At 41.5% G+C, this 25487-nt stretch overlaps 1 protein-coding gene across 1 annotated transcript; it reads right to left on the bottom strand.

Annotated features, from left to right (window-relative positions):
• Positions 1-3451: 3451 nt before the first annotated feature.
• On the bottom strand, positions 3452-25147 carry Olfm4 (olfactomedin 4). Its single transcript, XM_036198602.1, has 5 exons — positions 24983-25147; positions 18877-19029; positions 13268-13480; positions 11106-11265; positions 3452-4263 (listed from the first exon to the last, which is right to left on the bottom strand). Exons 1-5 carry the CDS (start codon positions 25145-25147, stop codon positions 3452-3454), a joined length of 1503 nt encoding a protein of 500 aa, XP_036054495.1.
• Positions 25148-25487: the final 340 nt, after the last annotated feature.

Below are 25487 nucleotides of genomic sequence, written 5' to 3'. Positions count from 1 at the left end.
TGTTTGTGAAGGGCAGAGCATGTACCGGAGAGTTTATATGCTTAGCATCATTTAATTCACCCAAAAGGACTCTGATCTGGGTGGTCATACAGAATGATCATATAGAAAATGACATTGAGTCACAGGAAAGTCAAAGGCACCTGCCTACAGCCATACTGTTAATACTCAGAAGAAGAATCAAACCAGCTTTGTATGACTCTGCCCTCAGAGACACCTGGTATGACACGAATTAGCATCAAATCTCACTTGAGTAAGAGATGCTCAAGGCACAGGGGAGAGAGTTGAGAAAAAGCCTCTTCAGAACTGGGAGCAAGGGAACTTTCATGCTTTGGGGGTACTGCTGAGAGCTAGAACCCCTCTTCTTCACAGGTGCTCCAAGCCACTAGGGTATGCTCAGGGACCCCACAGGCCCCTATGCAGCCCCAAGAAAAATAACAGAAAATGAAAGAAGTCTTGAGAGCTCTGGTAAAGCCCTAGGGAAATTCAAACCCACTCGTTATCCTCAAAAGGAAGACTGAAGAAGCCAGACTCAAAAGGCTGCTCTGTATGTTCTTCCGTCTTGATGACATTCTGGGAAAAAATAAAACTACTGTGCAGGTACAACACATCAATTAGTGGTGTGGTCACTGAAATGTGGAATAGGAGTTGACTGTAAAAGGGTTTGAAACCCTTTAAGGTATGAAAGAAATGTTTTCTTTCCTCATTATGGTAGACATCACATTACTATCCATTTGTCAAAATTCATTGAATTATACATCAAAACCAGGCACATTTTACACCTATAAATTATACATCAGTAACCCTTATTTAAGTATGTATGCACACAGGAAGCTGAAGTGACATCTTAATCAATAAGTGCTTGGCATGCAAGCATGAGGACCTCAGTTTGATTCCTAGCATCCATGTAAAAAGGTAGGTGTGGTGGGGCACACTTGCAACCCCAGAACTGGAGAGGTGGAGACAGGAAGATCTCTAGGGCCCACTGACCAGCAAGCCACAGTCCCAGTGGGAGACCCTGTCTCAAATAACAAAGTGAACAGCTCCTGATCAACAATACCCAAGGACCTCTGGCCTTCCACATGTGCATGCATGCCCATCTACATACGTGTAAGCACCTACACACACAAGGACATCTAAAATAAAAATTTCAAAGGTCATGCACACACACACACACACACACACACACACACACACACACACACACGTGATTCAAGCAGACAAGAGTTGATAAATTGTGGGCTAAAAACTTCTATTGTATAACTGCACTGCATAAATCCAAGTCCAAACCCCTCCATCATTCAAGCTTCCCTGTGGGGAGATTCTCTGCAGGCAGCCATTGCAAGCTGACACACCATAGCCAGCAGGAAGGAGGGTTTGAAGGGAATTTTCAGGCAAACACTTCTGTGGCAGTTTGAATGAGAAGCTGATTGCTAGGGTTACCTTGGCTCCCTGCCTCCTTTCCAGAATTTTCAGAGGTCATTCTGTGTACTTAATAGAAACATTCATCTGGAAAATTGCCTTAAGCCAGATTAAATATAATGTCACTGTTTTTAACCTGTATTTCAGATGGCATGTACGTCTTTATCTTCATATCCTGTTGCAATTTGAAGGCCATACCTGTCTCTATGCTGAGCCCTGAACAGATATGGGAGGAAAATCTTGCTAAAAATACCAAATAGTATAGCGTCTAGTTGGTTAAAATAGCTTGGCATGTATTTAAAATGAGAATTTGGTAAGAATAAATAGCCTAGTTTCTGTCTTTCTACTTGGGTTACATGTTCTCACACACCTCTTTGGTAAATGTTTCTCTTTCTAATGAAGTGTCTTATCCCTTTGTTTTCTATCCAACACCTACTATTTGAGAAGGATCTGGAGATTTTTAGACCCAATGTTAATAGCACAATTGTCAAAGGAACATAAGCCACACAAACATATACTAGCATTGAAAGTAACTGGTCAGTTATTCAAATTAATAAATCCATAAAGTCATATCCCTGAAGATAATGAGGTGGACTTGGATAAGAACTGCCAGAAAGAATGGGTTTCAAAGGGAAATTGACAATAAAGACCCATCTACTTTTGGCTCTTCTAAAAGTTATTGATACTTTCTTAGCATGTACACCAATATTTGGGAGGTATACATTGTTCAGACCTCATAATAGGATATGGTCACCACATTAAGTTGGGTGTTTGTCTGTCTTTTTAAAATTAAAAACAGTAAATAAAACAAAAGTCTTTGGTTCAATGCACACTTTAATCATTTATTTAAAAAATAGGAGTACAGCATTTAAAAATCAGGATTTGAACATCAATGGAAAACAGCCAAGACCTTATGATGGAGCCATCTGAAATAACTGGAACATCTGCACCTACTAGGCTCTCCACCACTACACTAAATAACCAGATACCTCAATGAGCTTTTCTATATTGCTTTCTAGAAAAAAAAAAAAAAAAAAACATTTCATTTTCTTACAAATTCCAGGCTTAAAGATAGAAATTACATGAAACAACCAGTACCACTCACTCTAAGATCTTTGTCATCTCATCGGAAATGCTACCATTTTGCCACTGTCAACTGACTTCTTTTAGTCATGGAGCTATGGAAACCAAAATTGTATGATAAGACAAAAGTAAATTTTATCTTATCTGTCCCATAGAAAACTAATTAGTTTTTTTTTTTTCTTAAACATATAAGCAGCAGTCGAGGAAGGCAACTGGTTGCTAAGTCCACTTCTAATATTATGGCTGCCTTAGAAACTGAATTATGAGGTGAACAGTTCTACTGAGTCATGTAACTGAAGAATGAGAGAAAGAAAAAGCCAAGTATATAATTTGAAAACCCCTCCAGGACTGATTTTCAGTGTATAACTTAATGTACAAAAGGTTCGTTCTCCAGAAAACTCAAAATGCCTAACAGACATCATTTAAAATGCCAAATTTATCTATCTAGGAGGCACAAAGCAGGTTCCAGGAGCTAGTGAGAAAAACAAAGATAGGCAGTTGGTCTCTCATTCACCTTCTGATGCTAATCTACCTAATTAAGCCCCAATTTCCTTTCCCCCACGGACAAGTCCATGAGCTACATGGTGAATGACTGATCACTATGAGAATTTCCTAGAGAAAGAATCCCCAGAGTTCATAATGAATTCCCCTTAAGTTCCTTAATTTCCAGACTTCACCTCACCAGAAACTTCAGTAGACTCATAGTACCCCTAACCTCTGAGAACTTCATGTGGAAGGAACTTATTTCCATTGTTAAATTCATCCAAAGGGGATGATAGTTCCCAAGAGAAATCAAACTGAGAGAAATATACTACATCTCTACTGTGATAGAACTGTATCTCTACCACACATCACTATTAAAGAAACACTCCTGGATTTACCTGCAGATGTCTAAGTATGTGGAGAAGGCTGCTTTCAACCAACTTTTATTTCTCCTTCACCCTAACCCCTAGACAGATTGCCTGGGCTCCTGTAAGAAGACAAGATCATAATTTAGAAGATAACCATCATTGTAGACATAAAGTTTCTGGTCAAAGGGATGATAATTAATGCTCTGAATTCTTTCCTGCATCTTTCTCATTGGGATGGCTAGATTGCCTTCCCTCCCTGTGTTTGTATCGTAGTAGTAAAATATCTCTTCCGTTTTGGTGTTCAAAGTGCGGGTAGCATAAAGAACTCCACATACCATGAAGGCACTAGAAACAGATGGTTTGTACTGCTTGGTAACCCATGTGCTTAGCACCTCAAGAGAGGTATCGTTGAGTTTACTGATCACTATGTTACCAGTGCTGTCCTCAGTTGCATAAATCACCCACAGTGCTTGCTCATCCACAGCTAAGTCAATGTCTTGCCAATTCACATTGGCGTACGAGAAGCGGTTATTATAGGCAGCCATAGGGAGAGGTTGATTCACAGTAACTCTGTTGGTCATCAGGTTAATTTTGGCAATGTTCCTCCCATTGTACCAGTTCACATACAGGTTGTTGTTATACGCTACTGTACCACCCCCTTGGCCATAGAGAACTCGATACTCTCCAGCATGAGAATAGATTAACAGGTTATCCAGTGAGTTATAAAGTCTGTAATATTCTAGATACCTCCCCTCTGAATTCAGAGGTGCCACCCAGTACAGGGTTCTCTCTGGCTGCTGAGGAGAGTAATCTCGACCCCAGGCACCATACTTAAAATTAAACCCTCGCCAGTTGAGCTGAACCACGGAGGGAGCGCTGATATTCACCACACCACCATGACTACAGCTTCCTGTAAAAGAAGAAAAAAGAAGACTTTCTTAGAGACAATGTATGCTTAAACAATTTAATATTCTGAGAACCAAAACCAACCCTCAATGTTTCCCCCAGCATGGTTCAATCATGGCAGCTCCGGAGAAGAGCTGCCTTTGTCTCTGTCTCAGTGTGAGCCCACTGCCAGATCCAGAGAGCTGCCTCATGTTTTCATCAGTAGGTTTTTCAGACTAGGAAATGGATGTAATATAACTGCATAAAGTCATATTTTAAAATTTGAGATCCTGGAGAGAAAGGGGGAGAGTTGATATTGCATGTATCTTTTTCTCCCAGAAAGCATTTTGCAAGTATCTTAATTTTTGTAGCAAAATACCATTCTAGAAACATGTCCTTTCCTTATAAAGCCAAATGTGCTACTCACCAGGGTAAGCCCTAGGAAAAACCATGATTAATGAAAGATGGACCCTGGGGGAGTGTCCTTGCCTTCTCTGGGACCCCAAGTGTATATCCATAACAGGTACCAATGTTGCTCTGAGATAATCTCAGAAAAGAAAGTTATAAATACTGAATTTTATAGATCAAGACAATTAGTCCTTTAATGGTAGGATTCTCAAGCTTCTCAGCCTTGAGGAACTACAAAGTCATTTTACCATGGAATTGCCTAATCTGTGCCCAGAGCACACCCCTTCACATAAATCACTTGGTGACCATCTTGCCTCAGAGCTTTGAGATGAGTCCTGTTCTTCATAATCCATATGCTACTGCACCATAGAATGGCAGGCAAGTATTTTATCCTTCCCATTCTGACATATTCATTGTCAAAATGTGTACAATCAAGAGGGACCAGATGCACTGATCCATTGACTCCTCATTCCATGTAACCCACAGATAAATGACTTGGGCTGGGCAACTGGCCATTTGATTTGTGTACCCTCTGAAAGGCCTGCCAACCAAAAGGATTTGTGTGTTATAAAGAAAAAGAAATAAAATTCCTCCAGCATTTTTATAACATCTATGCAAAGAACTGAACATATATTCTCTGGTGTTACAACAAATATTCTTCTTTTAAAAAAATAGTAAGATACTTTATTGGATAACAAAAATCCAACTTCAAATACATTTGAGGTTATTTTTTCTTGTTTGCTACTCGGATTATGGAGGGGGAAGGAGGGAGGGAAGGAAGGAAGGGAGAGTGGGAGGGAGGGAGGAAGGAAGGGGCAGAACATGAACATTATCTCAGGCTCTATGTGTCTGGAAGGAATCAAGGAGCCATGGAGGGCTGAGACATGAACTGGAGCTAAAAGCAGAGCTCCACAGAACTGCCTGAGATTAGCTCTGGGCAGTAAGGGGAGCCAAGTGACTGCCGGGGTCCCCTCCTTGCTAAATGCTTCACTCTCTCCCCTCCTTTCTCGGGACTGCTGGGAGGTGAAACCATTACTAGAAATCCTGCTTTTATTTTTCCAATCTGCTGGGACTTTTCATTTCCAGAATTAAATACGTGCTCCTTAAATGCTCTCATAAATCCACAGTTGGTGGGAAAGTCAGCCAACCATACAACAGGTAGAGAAATAAAACCACACTGTACCCAACCTCAAATAATTTTGCATATCATTAAACAGAACACAGTCACAGGTTTATTTTAATAATGCATGCACCGTTTCATAAATAAAAAAGCAACGTGTGTTCAGCCAAGAGACTGCTCTCTGCTAAAGAAATAATAAATAAAATTATAAATTATTATTTCTTCCCCTAAAAGTGATCTCTCAGATGAATGCTTGTTTGCCTTTGTTTATGAAACAATGCATGAATTATTAAAATAAAGTTAGCAATGTGTTCAGTTTAACGATAACAAAAACTGTTCCAGTTTCCATATGCTAAAACTGGATTTTCTGGTTAAAATACCTAGCAGAGAGCTTATTTATGCAACTACATTTCACTGTGAGGAAATGAAAGTCACTTCTCTTCTTTCAGGTTGGAAGGCTTAAGGGTTGCTTGCTTCATTGAACCTGACTTTCCTGGAAAGAATATATCCCAAACCAAACAGTAACACAGTGTTTCAGAAAAGTTCATGACGCATATAACTTCTCCTTACATTATCAGGGGGTTAAAGATAGGCTGTTCTGTCTCTGATGTGAAATCTTTAGACACGAAGAAACCAAAATACATGATTAATACTGCTAGCATTGCAGCAATGGTCCCATCATTAAAACAACGATAGTATATCAAATACAGTACTAATAGCATTCCCACTGATAACAATGAAGGTTATCATTTCTTATGTTGACCAGAAATTTAAACTATGCATATTATAAGTATTAAAATGGAATGATACTCTAATTTCTTTTCTTATCTCCCAATCCTTTCTAAATAATCTCTTATCCATTTTGCTACTTTCCCTTTTATCTTCCACCACCTTTGGATATTTTTAGTGCTCTGGAGCTGGTCAGAAGGAAGTAAAAATAGAGACCAAAAAATAAAAAACCATTATGGTCAGTCCTGCAGGCCGTGGCTACAGTATAGTAGTGACACGTCAGGGAAATGGCTGTCATGGGTTGGTGGGCTTCCCCAAAGGCTTGAAGCAAACCCACAACAAAACTACCCAAACCGATAGCCATCTCCATACGCACTGCTCAGCAGAGTGCCCCTCTCCTCCCATCCCTTTTACAACAACCCATTTTTATTTAACACCCTTCCTAGCCCCTGCCTTCATGTCAAGGTCTTAGATCTATTCCATTCCCTTTTTAAAAAATATTTATTTATTTATTTATTTATTTATTTATTTATTTATTTATTACGTATACAGTGTTCTGCCTGCATGTATCCCTGCAGGCTAGATGAGGGCGCCACATTTCATTACAGATGGTTGTGAATCACCATGTGGTTGCTGGGAATTGAACTGAGGACCTCTGGAAGAACAGCCAGTGCTCTTAACACCTAAGCCATCTCTGCAGGCCCTCCTTTCCCTTTCTTACCCATTTCCCATCCTAACTTCACCAGGGCCCTTTGGCAGCAACCAATTGTCTAGCCCACAATCTAAGAACTGTCAAGGGCAGTGAATCATTTTACGTGTGCTGGTGGAAGAGAACAGAGCAACGGATTTTTAGGAACCAGAGTGTCCCCCCAGCCACTCTATAAGCAAGGGAGCAAAAATAACTGACATTTAATCAGTTGGATGCTTTGTTGGAACTGTCTTGTCATTCAAGAAATCACAGGAACACCCCCCTTTGCTAGAGTAGCTATAGACACACACCAGCCTGGCACAGAGAAAGTGTTCTCAGACAGGCTCCAGTCCAAATCCTGACTCGACTCTTTAGTTATTGTATATCACAGAGCAAGCTGCTTGACCATATCAAACCCAGTTTCCTTATGTTAAATAATCAATGTCTACCCCACAGGACTGTTGGAAATGAGGCTTGTAAATACAGCTCAATCACTGGTAACCACCATCATTATAAACACATCATATAGGTTCTGGTTTACATGGCTGTTTCCTAAACAGTGGCTTCTGGGTATTTCTTCACCCATTCTGGTAGTCTCTAGAAATCTAGCAAACAGAGGACTGACCACACAAGGGAATAAAGGAATAAAAGACTAAGTAAATCATTAAGCCCAACACTCATTTACAAAATATTAGAAATCCATGCTATACATCTGATTTATTTACTTTACAGAATGTGAAGCAAGGAATTCTCTATGCAAAGGTACTTTCTTCACCATGCAATCCATTAGCTTATTTCCTGGTATTCTCATAGTCCTTGAAACGTGGCTATGTAAACTTTTTAAACTAATAGAGTGGATTTTTAAAGCCGAACACCATATGCCTACAGAGAACGCTTAATTATGGGTCTGTCAGTGCAGATTCTCACCTGGACAACTAAGCTGTCTATGTACTAAGACTAGAGAAAATATGATTAACTTGTAAGAATTAGGCAATTAAGCCAGGTTGTAGTGGCGCATACCTTTTAGCTCACTACCTGGAAGCCTTAGGATATAGATTTGGCATGAAAGTCAGGCCACCCTATACTGTGGAGTGAAATCCTATCTCCAGAAAATACAAAACAACCAAAGAATTAGCAAGTAAAATTATTGAAATTGTAAGAAAATTGATAATAAGTTGATTCTGAATCATTTTACTGCACTCTCAATACTCTGTGGATCTCTAAGCTTAGGATTGTGGCATGCTCCCCACCCCCATGTCTTTTACATCCCACTCAATCGCCAACCATTAACTTCTATGTACCTACAGAACCTAATATCCTCAAACAGAACAATGACCCCTGGGAATTCTCATCATGGTTTTTCCAATATGCTGCTGCCATTTAGATTCAGAGAAAAAAATAGACTGAAGTTATTTTTTTAAGAAGGGGAATTAATAAACAGAATCAATTCTTTTAAGTTAGAAAGTTCTGTAAAATAAAGCAGGGAAAGTATTTTGCAGCAATGCATATATACACACATTTATGCACAAACATATGTTATATTGCATTTTATTAGAAACAAAATATACTGGGTTTAAGTTCAAGCTGACCACTAGGTTAGCCAAGTGCAGTCCCAGAGAGTGCAGAATTATTTTAGAGCTGAGACTCATATACGATCTTTTTTTTTTTTTTTTTTTTTTTTTGGTTCTGTGCAACTTTGCAGTGAGAAAAGGCAGATAGGACACACTTTAAAGTCCCATAATAGTGAGGAACTTTAATTAAAGTCTCCACAGGCTCACAACTTTGTGGTGCCTGGGGATTTTCCAATTCGGCATTATCAACCAATCCAAACATAAAGAGAGCAAGTGAAAGAAATTGATTTAAAAACATGACAAAAATCAGTTTAATATAAACATCATAAATATAATATGAGCCAAGCTGGAGGAGGGCCAAGTGGTTTGGCAGAGGTCCAGAAGCAGCCAAGGTTGTGAGAAAGTGGGCGGAAGTCTGGGTTCACCTTGCTTAAGATACACAGCTGGGCTGAGATCATTCACAGGAGTCTAAGTGTGAAGGCCTAAGGGGAAGTTTTGCAAATATTTCTAAAGAAAATAACTCAGAAGACTCGCTTACTTTCTGCCCTAAATACTAAGCCATGGGTTTTCCTCCCCCACCGTCACCCTTGGGTGACTGCCACCTGACATTCAGGTTATTAGGGAGTCCTGAGATGACCAGAGATGGCAGACATATTACAACATAAACTCTGTCACTGAGTGCCAGTGTGCCCTCAAGAAAAGCAACATCTTTCAGACTCGAGCCCATCCATTGAAATATTACAGAACTAAGTTAGACAGTCCTGAACATTCCTTCTTGCTTTAAAATATGCTCAATTTCCGGTCAGTAAATAGAAACCTGTGCCAGGAAAATCTATTTGCTGGAGGCTGCTTGATCATTCTTGCCAGCCCTGTACCACTGCTCTGACTCTTGCAAGATCTGCCATGGTCCATCAGAACAAGCTCCCACTTTGGCATGATTATAACACAGACCCAGACCAATTCGGCTTTAGTCTGTCTCTAAAGACAGACCATGATCCTTGCCCTAAACACCCTTTGTAAGTCATATTAAAACAGACCTCTGACTACAGCTGGAGAGACACATCCCCTGTAAGACCAAGTGACTTATTACTACACTCCTAGCCCATTGGAGCCTTAAAGAACGCAGTTACATTAGCAACATCCAGAAATATACAGTCCAAAGGAAAAGGCTGATGAGAACTGGAATTTGTAACAAAAGTGGGGGGGGGGGGGAACGGGGAGCCTTCACAATTTGATGAGAAGCAATAGTTCCCATTCAGGCTGAAGTCAGGCTGAGGTGCTCAAGACCACGAGAGAAGTTCCTTTGCTGTAGAATCTCTAAAGAATGGGGCTGAATTCTGTGTCTGAGAGGCTAGAGGGAGGTACTTCAGTGCAGTAGGATTTAGCCCTATCTCTGTTCACAGCCAGGCTTTCACTTCAATTATCATGATTACTAATAATATCCATTGCTGGTGTATGGGTGCTGATTACAGAGCCCTGAGCTTCCCAAGCACTGTCTCATTAATCCCCATAGCAACCCTATAAGGTGAGTCCAATTATTCTCCCATTTTATAAATAAGATGAAGGATCTTTTCTCTGCTGCTACATAGCTGGCAAAGTCAGGGATTCCAAACCTATTCTCTCCAAGCCACCACTCCACTGTTTCTATTCACAGATGCATTCAAGTACCTGCTTCTCCTTACCCCAAGACACACTGTTCTGTAGTTAACCTGGGGGAGAGTGAGATGCTGTCCTGTCCTGCTAGATGGGTAGCAAGTCAGGTCCATGGCTCATGATACCACCCATCCCTTTAATTCTCAGTGAATCCTAGGACTCAGATTGCAGCATGTACCCAGCGTGCCCTTCAGTGAGGAATAAAGGTGAAGTGCAGAAGAGTGTGAAAGAGAGGGCAGAGAAAAGGAATGGCAGAAAAACAAAGGCATACACCCAGCCTGCATCATCAATGAGCCAATTAGCCCTTTCCAGCTACCAGAAGGCAATGCCACATAAAGATCCTATATGTTCTGCCACCCCTGGTCCCATAGCTCTTCTCTCCTCCAGACAGGTTTTTGTTGGTTTGGTTTTTTTTTGTTTTTTTTTTTTTTTTCTTCCAGCTAGGGAAATGCAAAAGGAACGTGTGTAACTAGTGGACTTTGTTTTAGAAAAATTCACTGTGCTTTTCTTCTGTAAATCCCAGCATATGATAACAGAACTAATTGAAGGTGGGAAGATTTAAAATGTGGAAGAATAAACTCAGAACCATACAAATGCCATGATTTCTCCATCACTACAATCTCAAATCTTTCCCCCACCCAACTCAAGGCTCATTATGGGGTCTCATTCAAGTGCTAAAAAAGAGAGAGCAGGCTTACCAGGAGCAGGAGGAGGGGGCGTGGCAGGTACAAGCTCACTTTTAGAGGCTTCACATTCTTTCAGCTTGGTCTTCAGAGCCAAGATTTGCCGGCGAATGCTAAGGACATTGTTTTGGTCTAGTGTCTCTAGCTTCTCTACCAGGAGAGTCATATTCCTTATCTAAGGAAATAAAAAATTCAGACTGACTTTATATTATTGTGCAATTTCTTTCATAAACATTCTGGGGCCGAATTTGTCATTTAGTGAGACATTGCTGCAGAATACACCAGAGATTCTTCTGAATGGTTTCATTTGGAAGAATACATTTTATAGTTTAGACTGAATGCCTGTCACATTGCAGGCAATGTGTGTGACAAGAAGAAAATGGCAAAGATTTTAACAGCTTTAATAATAGAGCACAGGCTCACTCTAGGCATCCACAAATGTCCATTAAAGTTCATTTCTAATAACCTTCCCCTATAAACTCGTGTTTACTCATGTTGTATTATAATTAAGTTTCTAATGAATGGTGAGGGCTAGAGAAAATGTAAATTCTAAAATATGTAACTAGAATTCTCAATTATAGCCCATGTCATGACTGTGCTGGTAAATTCTGGGTGATATAAATTACCCAGCCATAACATTAATATGGTAATCTTATCCATAGATCTTTAAAGACTTTGCTAAAACATATTTACAAGTAATCTATTTTTTTTGCTTAATTCATTCATGAGTGGTTTTTTTTTTCAATTTATTCTTTGAGAATTTTGCACAGTATATTTTTATCATATCCTTTCCTACTCAGATCCTCCCCATCCCTACTCATTCAACTTCATGCTCTTTCTCTCTCTTTAACAGCCAAAAACAAAAGAAAAAAGCAACTAAAAACCGTGGAGTCCAATTTGTGTTGGTAATCTACTCCTGAGCATGGGACTGCTCTGGAGTGGGGTTGATGGACCCAGTGTCATTCAATTAAAGAAAACCAATTCCCCACTCCCAGCAGCTATCATTTACAAACAGCTTCTTGGCTAGAGGTGGGACTTTGTGCCCACTCCCCCTCCATCATGCTCAGATTTTTAAATGGCTTCAGACTGTGCAGATCTTACGCATGCTGTCAGTCTCTGTGAGCTCATATGTGTGTCTGCCCTGTTGTATCTGGACAATTCTATTTCCTTACAATCTTTTCACCCCCTCTTTCTCCATAGACCCCTGAGCATTGGGGACAGTGGTGTGATGAACACATCCCATTCAGACCTGAACGCCCCAAAACCTTTCAATTTCTCCACATTCTCCAGCTGTCAGTCTCTATGTTAATCCCGTCTATTTTGAGAAGAAACTTCTGCTGAGTGTTGAGTAATGCATTGATTTTGGGGTGTAGCAGTATGTCATCAGGAGTTGTTTTATTGCTATGTTGGACATATCACCATCCCAGATTTCAACTTGCTACAGGCTGTGCTACAGCACCATGTAATAAAAAAATAAAAATAAAAAACAGTATGGCATTGGCATAAAAACAGACATATTGATCAATGTAATAGAACTGAAGACCAACTATAACTCCACACAACTATGGACAAGTGATTTTGGGGGAAAAAAAAGGCAGAAAATGCACACTGAAGAAAAGACAACATCTTTAACAAATTGTGCTAGTCCAACTGTACAGCTGCATATGGAAGACTAAAAAATTGATTCATATTTAGCATCTTGCACAAAACAACTCCAAACAGATCCATATGAGGCCTGATACACACGCAATTTAAGTACATGGAGAATAATTCTAAGAGAAATAAGTGATCATTCACAAAGGGAAGATATCCATAATCAGGTAAATTATATTTCTAGTCTCATGAGGATAAATCCAAGACAGGGAAGGTACCTGATTTAACATGGCCAATTCAGATTTACATCATCACTTTCTAAAGAACAGAAAGATCATTTAGTTCTAGGGCAGAATTCTTAGTGACCAACATCTGCTTCTCAGTCAACATGTCCCCAATACACTTAACTTATTATACATGTATAAGCATCCATCCAAAACAGAACACAGATATGCCTCATGGTCCTGAGACAGCAGCAGAATTAAGGTTGAGGAAAGAGTATCCCATCCAGGTCATAGTACTTGTTCAGGCAGTCACTGAATGAAACAGATTATTGATACACTAAAAAGTGAATCATTCCTTACCTCCACTTCCAGCTTGTCAATAATTTCTGTGCTTCCAACAAAATTCTCCTTCAGCTGTATGACCAGTTTATGCATCTCCTTCACTTCTAGTTTGATCAGCTCAAAGTCTAGTTCTGTGTAAGAAATACTGTCCTTCTCCATGACCTCTACTCGGACAGTCAAGTTCAGGAGCTTCTTCTCATACACACTGATTAGCTGGACATATTCCTTCACCTGGAGGAGAAGCAAAAAGCTTATGTCAACTCACAGAGTGATATCAAATAGACTTCCTACACTACAAAACACTTGAAGATTATTTGATCATTGTGAATCACTGCAAAGGAGTGATTCAAAATATAGCTACCTTTTTAATCCAAATGCCAACCAAAAATAGCATATTACTGAGGCTTGGGGTCACACTTACCTACACTGAAAATAACTGTATGTATATAAGAATGTCTATTTTAAAGTCTGAAGATGCTAGCTCCCTGGACTGAACTGCTTGAGATCATTTCTCTTTTCAGATCGCTTGCTCTAAATCAGAGTTTCTCAGCCTCAGTACTACTGACATTTTAAGCAAGTCTTCTTGTATGTGTATGGGGGGGGGCGGTTATACAGTGAATTGTAGGATATTCAGTTGCTCCCAGTCATGACAACCAAAAATGTCTCAAGACATCATTAAATGTTCTCTGGGGACAAATTGTTGTCTCCGCCATCCTTTTGTTTAAAGCCATCACTCTCTCGAAGTCTCAGTATTTTCCAGAAGAGGAGAAATGCATTGAGTAGAATCCTCTCCATGTGAATCATGTGCTGAGTGTCCTGAGCCCTTCTGCCTTTTACAAAGAAGCATAAGGACACAATTCCCTATACAATACATGAGTGTAGGCACAACTGTAAAGTGCACATTCCATTAAGTGAGCTCACATTTATTCCAAGAACTGATTATTGCAATCAACCTTTAAATTACACATTTGTTGCATATATTTGAATGTCTGATCATTAAGTTAAAATACTTCCAAAAATTCCCTTGGTGGTTGAGTGTATAATTGGACTCTCCAAAAGAATATTTCAATAAACAGTCGGTGACACGTTTTTATATCTGATCTCTGAAAAGAAATGTCATGGCTTTTTCAAAGACCTGCTCATTAAAAAGTTGCTGCTTTCAGTTTCTTTCTTAAATGTGAGCATAAGTAACACTTCTCCCCAAACTGTACTAACGTCAGGTTCCTGGATGAATTCAGACAGATGCTGACCTGTGGTCTTTCTAATGACAAAGGTTGAACTAACACCTGTCACTTAGCCCTCCCACTTAACCCCACCGTGCAAATTAGAATAGACTCATGGGCCACAGACCTTCAGAACTAGGGCTTCAGGAAAAGAGGATTCTAATGAACATTGGAACTGCAGCCCTTGGCTCCGTTACTGTATCTCCTCAGGTAAGTGATGTTCATTGCCATCAGATGCCCCACTGCTTGGAGAGTGATAGGGATCGTGATATTTTGGTGGATATAGGTTTTTTTAAAAAAAAAAGAGTGTGGGTGGTGCATATAACAAGCCCCCACCCCTCAAAAAAATGAACAGAGACATAAGGTGTTCAGGTTCCAATTTCTTTTTTAAAAATTGGCCATAAAGCCTTGCCTGTGGTGAAAACATAGTAATAATGCACCAATCCACTACAGAAATAGAAGTTTGAGGAATGAGTGTGCTTGTTGGCATTTGGCCTTGCCAGCTCTTGAAACAAATGAAACACCCACAGCTTTCCTGGAACCCTTTGGTGGCACATTCTAGCTACCATTCTGTGCTAATGAGTGATGCAACTGTCATCTCTGCTAAATAAAATGAGGTTCCCCGCCCCAGTCCCCCCTCCTGCTGGTTCTCACAGAAAACCAAAGCATGGTCTAGAGTTTGCGACCTGTGAGAATTTGTGCTGGTCTGCCCCAAGTGCAGTTGTAAAACAAAAGGTCTCTCTAAATCTGGCAAGGAATTTTGAAGGGTGATCCTTTCTGCTGACATTTGGAGGAAGGAAGTGCTGGGTGGTATTCACAAAAAAAAAAAAAAAAAAAAAAAAAAAAAAAAAAACCTGAAAATACCTGGAATTATCCACGGTTATAGTGTACAGGAGAAAATTTGAAGATGGGCCAGAAAGGCTTCACATGTGAAGCTTACAGTTGCAGATATTTTGTGCACAGAGATAGCACAGACAGCTCTGAGATCCTAAGGGCTTGTCCTTGGTAGTTTCAGCTCAGTGATGGCAGAGTCACATACCCAGAGATGAGTCCAGGCCCATACCACTGGCATTGAGTACCTTTAGCACATTTTCCCTCCTGAATTTAGAAAGCTTGTTCTAAACAGAGGGAAAAGGCCCAAGCAGGGAGTTTGTCTCCAGGGCGTTCTCAGTAATGGCTAGAGATATTTTGGCTGCCACAGCTGAGAATTGAGTATGTGCCACTGGCATTTAGAGGCCAGGGATGCTTTATAAAACACGCTAGCAAGAAGATGGATCTAAGATGGAGAGGCCATGCAGCTGAAACAACATCTTTGCCCCAACTTCATCACTACAGAAAGTGTGAGCCTAAGAACACTCACAATGCTTGCCTTCAAATCACCAGACTGGCATTTACAGCTCCTCTTTTATTTTATCTGGTATGGATTTAAAAAAAAAAAAGAATCAAAGTTTGTTTGGAATTTGGTTTTGGGTGGCTGCTGTTGTTTCTTACAATAAAAGTGGTCTTGTTTTAAATAGGGAGGTAATGTGTCTGGCTATTCAGCTAATAATTAATCTGTCCATAGTTCTATCAGCTCCTCAAAACCCAAGATCATAACTACAGCCAAATAACTTGAAATAAGTAAATGGACTTTGAAACATACTGTTATTTTCAATATACCCTTAAAAGCTAATGTAATTAGGTTAATTGACCCTGAAAATATCATCAAAACATTCATTGTTTGGTACAAGAACTGCTTGAGATCAAATGTGACTTCAGTACCCAGTGGGTAAATCCCTTAATTTCTCTAAGCTTTACTATACTTGCCAAGCCACGGGTAAAGACACCAAGCTTGCACGATTATTGCAGAGACTAGAGATGATGCACATTAAGGGCCTCGCTAATGGATGCTCTATGAATTCTAGATATTAATAGAGAAATGGTTATTTTGGTGTTTTTCAATCTGACCTTTCAATTTACTTTTATTCCACTGCACAAAGCATTGCCCAATCAATGTTGTTTGTTTATGGGTTGCTCAAATATCTCCCAGGATGCCTCAACCTTCTCATACATGAGCATCTATTAGCAAATATGTCATATTAAATAACTTGTCCCAAAGACCAGGAACCTCCAGAGGAAGAAAAACAAAAACAAAAAACAAACAAACAAACAAATAAAAACCCTGAGCTGCCGTTTGTGGCACTGTGGCATCTTCTTCCTAAGTATGATCACACCGGATATGTCATAAGCAACAGAAATGTATAAAATGCTTGCAGCATTTCCTGCAGAGGCAGCTTCCTGACTTCCCTGTGTGCTGACAGATGATGAATTAATGGAAGGCAGTCTCAAGCCTTTCACCTGCTCAGAATGGGCGTCCCCTTAGGTCCCTAGATAAATGGTGATTTCTAAGACAGCCTGGGGACAGCTATAATAATTCACCCAGAAATCCAGAAGCCTTCCGCTAAAGAGATAACTTGGGATTTGAAGGCATACCTGACCTGCTCCATATCTTGAGTCTTCTCAGATCTAGACAGCAGAAACAGATCTGCCTCGATTCTAAAGACTCAAATCCCTGATCTTACTATAGCAGCCAAGAAAGGTTGACCTCAGCAAAGTCCCTTTACCTGTGTGAACCTTGAGTTTTCTAGCATTAAAGTGGGAGCGAGGAGATGTGGCCTACCTCCTTTAACTGCAGGCTGGAAAGAACAGGAAGCATTTGGACAGATACAAATGAAGCCTGCTACTGGTATCACTGGTGTCATCTACCCCAACAAATCAGCCATTTGAACCTCAGATGATGGTAAACTCCTTTGTTAGTCCTCCATTTTTTTTGGGGGGGAGGACAAACTACTGTCACCTTCCGAACTGAAAGTTTTCCTGCCTATTCTGCCCTCTCTCTGCCAATTATTAGCAATCTGATGTCTCCTGCCCCACCTCCACTTAGAGCATTGGAATGAAATGCCCCACACTCACAAACATGGTGAGCCACTAACTCTCTCTGGGACAGTTTGAGGTTTCAAACTGCCCTTCCTACGCCTGCCAGCAACGATGACCATCTCCACCATCTCGAAGCGAATGGCTCCAACTGAAAAAGACCTCTACCTAGGATTTTCCTCTGCTTGTTATGTTTTTATGCATAACTTCTTATCTCTACTTGATTATGCTGGAATAAGGCTATGAATATTAATGGTTGGAATTTATAATTTAGTGCTATGCCTTTTCTGCTGATTAATTCAAGGACATTTTATTTCTTAAGAAGCTAGGTTCCTGGAGTAGTCAAACCCATTTTTCCTGGACACTCATTTTAACTTAGAATATTTATCTACCAATTCAGGTTGAAAGCAGGGTCTCAGGCTCACCGTAATTTTTTGTCTTAAAGGATAACGATATTGGATGTGGAGGGACTGCACTTCAATTGCTCAGGAAAACTTCTTTGGAAGGCTGCAGTAAAGCCAGAACTCCTTGTAAATTAATGGGGTTGTATTAAATAATGCATAATGTGATTATATTCCAGCCTGGACTTCACCTGGGCATAAAACAGGAGCCTTTCTAATTGATTTGTAGCTTGGCTAAAAAGCTGGAAGGGGTTGAAGTTGGAATGGCAAGTCACAAAGCTCCAGCAGGCTCAGAGAAAGACAACTCCTTTAGAATGAATTCCTCTGGCTACACAGAGCAGAGACTAGAAGGTACTATCCAGGATTTTCCCTAAGCCTGAGAGACCCGTTACTCTCCACTCAAATTCCCAAAGAAGCCTTCAATTTGGGTCTCATGGGAGACACATGGAATGAAATGTTCCTGTTCTAGCAATCAAAAATAATTACCAATGGGGGAGGGGAGAATAGAGAAAAGGGGGCATTTATACAGATTTAAGTACAGGGAAGGAAGAAAGGCAGGTAGGAAAATGGAGAAGGGGAAAGAAGATTTGAAGGAGAAAAGAAAGGAGGAGGAGGAGGAGGAGGAGGAGGAGGAGGAGGAGGAAAAGACCATCTAAAGGTGAGAGGATACCAACAAGAGCACAACAACAAAAAGAATCAGAAAGGAGGAGAAGAAAGATTGGGAAGGATGAACCAGAGAAGGACTAAGGCAAAGTGAATAGGAAACTAGTGGAAACAAGAACGAGTAAAGAATTGAAGAAAAGGGTGACAGAGAAAGAAGATAAACCAGAACTGAAGAGGGTGAAGAAGAGAAGGGACAAAACAGACCAAAGCTGGAAGGGTAAAGGAAAGAAAGCCAAACAGAAGAGAAAACCACGGAGCAATCAAAGTTGCGGGGCCAGAGCGTTTCCCACTTCTCCACTGTGTGAGGAGCAGAGTCCACGGTGTGCTAAGCTTCGATCCCACTCTCTTACTGAGTTTGCCTTCTCTACTAAGAAGAGCTCAGAGATTGACTATGAATCAAGACCGTGTTTGAAAAGAAAACACTTACCTTAGAAAACTCTTTCTCGAACTTCTGAGAAAGGATGTGAGCTGTGAACTCTAAGTGCTCCACCCTGTCAGCAGGGAAGGTGGTGTCTGGCAGGGAAACGGAGCACTGGCAGGTCCCATGACTGTCCACAGAGCCGGTGAAATTGGAAAATGACTGTAAATAATAAAAGGCAAGTGTCAGCAACAAGCTGGAAAATGAACCTTTCAGGCAACAGGAATGACAGAGATTGGGTTGGCAGAACAGTGACTGGAGGCAAACAAGTGTAGGCCAATTCATGACCGAACAGTGTCATAGAGACAAGCCAACCCCATCTCCACCTGTTGGCTAAGCCTCTGCCAGCAGCTTGTATCAAAAGAGAGATTCTCCATGATTGAGGAGTCCTAAAGAAATCATTCTATCTCTCTGCAAAGAAAAGAAAGTGAAGGGAGGCCAAGGGGACTAAGTTTGAAACTATGTTCTTCCATTTGCTGCATGTGACACCTCCTTACATCTATTTCCTCCTCCATGAAATTCAGATACCCAGATTGAGGTAAGCAAGTGATGAGTACTGAGGCCTGGCATGTGACAGGTGATTGGGTGCTGTCACTTTCTCTTTCTTCCTACAAGTACAGGCACATGCACGTGTGCACGCGCGCGCACACACACACACACACACACCCACACACACACACACACTTTTACTCCAATCCCAGCCCAGTTTCTCCCAATTAGAATAAAGAAAACTTGAAGGTTTGTGGGCTGTGGCAAAGATAACCCATGAGAATTCAAATCCTCTCTTCAGCTGGGAAATTATAAAATTCATATTTTTCCAAATGGAAACAAGCCATCTACTTGCTCAAAAATTGAGCAGTGTATGAGTTTAGAGGTTCCTTGCAAATTTCTCAAATGGAAGTTCTCTCGCTTACACTGGCAAGAAAAAAAAAGTCATTTTAAAATATTTGAAGTTTCTTTAAGATATTCAGGCTCACGCTTCGATGCCACTGCATATTTTAAAATGACAGGTTTGAAAGATTCTGTTTTTCTTTTGTCCCCTTTGAACTACCCCAAGGGGATCCTGGCACAATTAACATTTTTCATGACTACTATTACCTTGCAGAGTGAGTCTTGTCAGCCAGCTGGCTGTGCCTTCTAATGACCTCATCTGAAGTCCAGCCCAAAGCTCACCTATGGAGTGTCAGCCTGAAGGGACTCTTTGCGAAGCAAAAGAGGAGAGAACAGTTTTCAGAGTCTGGAGAGACTCCAGCCATGCTTCAAAGTTCACATCAGCTGCCTGCAGCTGCATGTATCTGCTCCACACACAAGCCACCTCTACTGATTGTAGATGTATCCGGCTTGTTAAATAAGAAACACAGAACCGATTGCAGAGTTAAAAACCACGAGGTCAGAGCAAGAGCGGAAAACCTTACCCTTCACTGCTTCTGCGGTTCTTCCTCTCCGCAAGAGACCCACTTCTCTGCGTCCCTGTCTATTTAAAAACTTTCTGTTCTCCTCTCTCATTGGTTGTAAACCCAGCCACATGATCTCCTCGTCACTGCCTGTTTGTACAGACCTCCAGGTCTTCTATGGTTGGTATTGAGATTAAAGGCGTGTGTCTGCCATGCTGGCTGTGTCCTTGAACACACAGAGATCCGCCTAGCTCTGCCTCCCAAGTGCTGGGATTAAAGGCGTGCCCCACTACTGCTCAGTTTCTGCTCTGGCTTGCTCTGACCTCAAGGCAACTTTATTGACCTACAAATAAAATCACATTTCAATACAAATGAAATATCACTATAACTGATCTCCGTGACCCCTGAACAAACTTGGCCTAGATGCTCCTGTAGTTGAGATTTAGCCCAGCTGTGACCTCTGGGCCAATTAAGGCTCTTGCAAACAGTGGGGATTGTGGTGGTTTTTAAATGAACCTAATCTTCTCTAAGATGGTAAGAATGAAGTGTGTGTGTTCACACACACACACACACACACACACACACACACACACACACACGCAACACACACGTCAACAATGTGGAAGCCAGAGGACAACACCAAGTGTCATTCCTTGGCCAACCAACATTTGCCCTTTTTTCTTGAGACAGTCTCTCATTGACCTGGGACTCACTGAGTAGGTGAGGGTGCTGGCCAGTCAGCCTCAGAGATAGATCTTTCTCATGCCGTCTCCCCAGCACTGGGACAATAACCCCACACCATCACACTTGGCTTTCAAACTAGGGCTTCTGGGGACTAAACTCAGACCTTTGGTTTACAGTACTTTCATCCGCTGTGCTATTTTCCCAGCCCCCATGCCAGGAAAGGTCTTGACACTGTCCTTTCTTGTCTAATCGGATCTCTCCATCTTCAGGGATCAGGGAGTAAGGGGTAGGAGCAAGCAGGATTATGTTGCATGTGGGAGCAAGGGGTTAGAGTGGGGATGGGAAGGGTCTTTGAGAAGAATGAATAAGGACTGGACAATTTACACCAGAAACCTGTTGGAGAGGTTGTGGACTGCACAAAATATACCAAGGACCTGTCGGAGAGGTTGCAGACTACACAATATGCACCAGGGGCCTCTTGGAGAGGCTGTGGGCTGGACAATATACACTGGGAACCTGTTGAAGAGGTTTCAGACTGCACACTATGCACCAGGGACCTGTCGGAGAGGTTGGATTCTCAGACCTAGTACTCCATCTAAGATAGAAAGACTCTAGCACAGGTGTGCCAAGTTTTTTACAGGCTTTTGAAGAAACACCTTATCGTAATAACCATCTAGCAAAGAAAAAAAAAAAAACTCGCATTGCATTGACAAGGGGAAGTTAATTAGCTTCACAAGACATGGGGGACCATTCCTGGAGTTCTCCGAGAAGCTCTGTCAATTCTGGAAACAGCAGGTATCATCAAGAAGTCTCTAGACAATCAACTAGGAACCACTAGCTAACAACTTTTAGTCCTGAAGTTCACCTGAAAGACAAGCAAATAATTATGAGCCCTGCTGACAGCCATTGGCTTCTATTGAACATCTCTGTCCCAGTGCTGTGGACTCCATCCTGCTTATCATCAGCCCAGCGTGCTCAGCTGACATCAAAACGGTCCATAAGTTTGATCAGTGTCTCCCATTAGAGATATTTCTGCTCCTGGAATTCAAAGACAATGAAGCTAATGGTGATGAGTCTCTCTGCAGTGAATGCTCAAACTACGTGAATGAAATGTGGGGAAGGAGATACAAAGATAAGTGCTTGTCCCCTTGGCCTTTGGAAGGATGTGTAGTCCCCTTGTGGAGGACAAGGAGGACCCTGTGTGCCCCACAAAAGTGACTATACTGCCAAGTTCTCACTTGGTATATGTTCACTTAACATGTATGAAGGTCTACAATACCCCAGGCTCAGGAAATAGAAGCTGATTAAAACCAGTCCGGGGCCCAATCAGGCTCATTTTCCTTCTGAATGCCCTAGGGGCTTTTCTGACAGCCTCAGACCCTGTGACAGAAGCTCACAATGCACTGTGGTTCTAACTCTGTCAGTTGAGCGTGGGGAGTGTAACCTAGAACTATGAAAGGTAGTGGCCAATTCTTTGGAGGCGCGCACAGTGTTCTGAGCCCGCCAGCAGACGGTGTGACTCACATTTGTGATTTAAGGTCGCAATTGGCTCTAATTAGCAACCGAGTCTAAGTGCCCACAAAGATTCACGACATAAAATAACGGTACTCAGCGGTTCGAAAGTACAGAAAATGATACGTTTGGAACTTGCTCGATGACAGTTATAAAAGGGTGTTCCACTACTTCCCAACAAGTTCATCAAGCTGACAGCCAGCCCTAGAAAGTTAGGTTTATAGTGGAATTGATACCTGGCCCACTATAAAAAGGGGGTTGGAGTGTGATACTGACTCTTTCACCACAGGCAGATAAGCAAATGATGGAAGAAACTGAATCCTCTAAGTATAACTTAACTACTAGTTCTTAGTTACTTTTAAATATCTGTCTTCTTACCAGACAGCGGTCACTTTAAGTTCCTCTGTTACATTGCTGGTATGTTACTTTCTATGACTTCAGCTAAAGACGTTACATCCAAATGCTGGCTTTTGATTGGTAGTGAAGCTTTATAATAAATTATTACTGTTAACCTCACTTTACCAAAAAAAAAAAAAAAAAAGGTAGCCCCTTCTAATTGTCCCCAGAAATTGTTTAGTACCCCAAAATAAGAGTAGGTATGGGATTTCTGACTACTGAGGACCTGGTGTGTGATTATGGTTCTCTGAAATTTCCTCATTTAAAGTAATTTTCATCTGTACCCCAGAAATGGAGAAAGCTGTATACATAGAGATGGTTTTCACAACAGACTCCTTTGAAAATAGTTGAAACTTGAATGAAACAACTGACCGAGCATGAGGGAGATGTACCCTCTCAGTTTGGTGACTTTAAGCCAATGACCTCACCATAGCAAGCCTCGGATTTAACATCTCTAAAATGGGACCATGACTTTTACCTAACTCTTGGGGGTTAAATAAGCTGTATATATATATATATTTTTTAACCTAGTCTTGGCATTCATTTGACATGCGCTGAATACCATTGATGTCATTGCCCTCTAGGCCCCATCCAAAACACTTGTTGATCACATTTTCACAGTCTACACATTTTAATGATGCTAACGCAAACACTCCGACAAAAGCCTCCCCCTCCCCTTTTCCCATTTATCCTTCCATTTGGACAAGTTCGTGAACGTGGCCAACTCAATGAAATGCCTAGCAGTTCTGATGGAGCATTTTGATGGAGTTAGGAACCCTCCAGCACAAGCCACACTGCAGTAAGGGTAGCCTGGAAAGCTTTGCAGAATAACAGTTCTGCAGAAAGGCCCAGAGGTAAAAATGGACAACTGTTTCCTATCCTGCATCCTGCAGCTTCTCCATGCCTCTCTTTTTTTTTTTTTTTTTTTTTTTTTAGACAGGGTTTCTCTGTGTAGCTTTGTGCCTTTCCTGGAACTTGAGGCTGGCCTCGAACTTTTTTTTTTTTTTTTTTAAGGAAAGCCAAAGAGTTCTTATCCCCCAAAGAATCAGGCAACCCATGCATTCTACACAGGGCGCCTCTCCAGACCATCCCTGTCGTGCACAGTGCCTTTGTGGTTCATTTCATTACTGTGGTTGTTCAGCACTGGAAATAGCCCTAGCAATTCCTTATTAAAAAAAGATTGAAAGGAGTTAGCATTCCCTTGGGAAATTTCCACACATAATGGCATTTTCCTAAAACTGATCATTCCTCTTCTCATAACCCATGTTCTCTGTGTGTGTACATGTGGATGTGCTTGTGTGAGTGTATGCCTGTGCGTGTGTATGAGGAGGTACTACTTGCCACCTTATTTTTCTTGAGCTAAGATCTGTCACTGAACCTGAAGCTCACCAATTAGCTAGAATGGTTGGCAAGTAAGCCTCGGGACCTTCCTGTCCCTGCCTCCTCTAACCAGTGATGGGGTTGGAGATGGGTGCTACCTTGCCTGGCTTCTTACATGAGTGGTGGAGATATAGACACAGGTTCTCATGCTAGTGCAGAAAGTGTTTTACTGACCTTACCGTGTCCTTAGACGCATTACCCATCTTCCTTATAAGCTAGGTGCAGAGGAACTAGCAGGGTTCCAGATGTTGATGGAGACTGTCTCTCCCTCAGAGTATATTGCTTACCCTCAAAAGGCTCCCCCTGGGCAGCAAATCAAGTGAATAAACATTGATGGAATGGTTGCTCATGGGATCTCTTTCCTAAAAGCTCCTATCCCAGACTACATTTAGAATCAATTGGATTTCTTAAATGCCTGAGTTGTAAACACCTGTGCATGCTAGAACCAATTGGATTTTTAGGATTCTCCTCACCACTGATCCTACTGGTCAGCCTGGGTTGAGAACCTCTTTAGAACATGCCTTTCCCCAAATGCATTAGCTAGAAAACTGGGATGTTGTCTACCCTGCTAACAGCTTAATTACTTCACCCAGGTTTTAATTCATTTCCAAGGCATCTACAGTGAACGAAAGAGTCATAAATCCTTTAAAGTGCTCAGGTCTAGTCATCCATGAAATTGTATTCAGATCCCCAAAAAGCAAGATGAAGGGAACTGAACATAGCTCACCCAGACTCAGCAACTCCCTTACCTGTGACACAGTACCACTTTCTGCCCAAGATGTGACTCCTGGGGTTGTAACGTAGGACATTGTTGCCAACTCTGGGGAAGAGGCAGAAGTCAGAGTCTCTGAAGTCCTGGAGGCAGAGCCAAGGCAAAGGAAAAGGACCAGCAGAAAGGCCAGGCTGTAACTCATCTTGCCTTCTTGCCTAAGATGCTGGCTTCTTCCCACAGCCTGGGGCTTCTTATAGTGCCCAGCGGGGATTTCCCCATGGCCAGTGTGTGAAGAAAGAGGAAGCATTGAGGGAACATGTGACCTACCCTAGGAGGGTCAGGACATCTGCAACCTGAGTCCTGGCACACCTTGCCACCAAGCCCCACTGGGTGACCTGCCCTTAGGTACAGATAATCCCCACCCCCCACTTCCTGAAACATATTAACTCACACAAGTTTCCTCAAGCCAACATCTAGTTTGAAGTTGTTACTTCCTTGAAGGAGATGGAATCAAAGTAGCCTTTGTTGAGACAGTTTGGAGG

The sequence above is a fragment of the Onychomys torridus genome, chromosome 9 (genome assembly GCF_903995425.1).
Source record: "Onychomys torridus chromosome 9, mOncTor1.1, whole genome shotgun sequence".
In the NCBI taxonomy this organism is placed as follows: Eukaryota; Metazoa; Chordata; class Mammalia; order Rodentia; family Cricetidae; genus Onychomys; species Onychomys torridus.
Note: the sequence above shows the minus strand (reverse complement) of the source record. Positions and strands in the feature narration are given on the sequence as shown.

Coding starts and splice junctions, on each gene's coding strand:
- Olfm4 (XM_036198602.1), bottom strand. CDS start 25,147: ATGAGTTACAGCCTGGCCTTTCTGCTGGTCCTTTTCCTTTGCCTTGGC. Junction 13,481..18,876: donor TCGAGAAAGAGTTTTCTAAG/GTAAGTGTTTTC, acceptor CTTCTCCTCCAG/GTGAAGGAATATGTCCAGCT. Junction 11,266..13,267: donor TTGACAAGCTGGAAGTGGAG/GTAAGGAATGAT, acceptor TTATTTCCTTAG/ATAAGGAATATGACTCTCCT.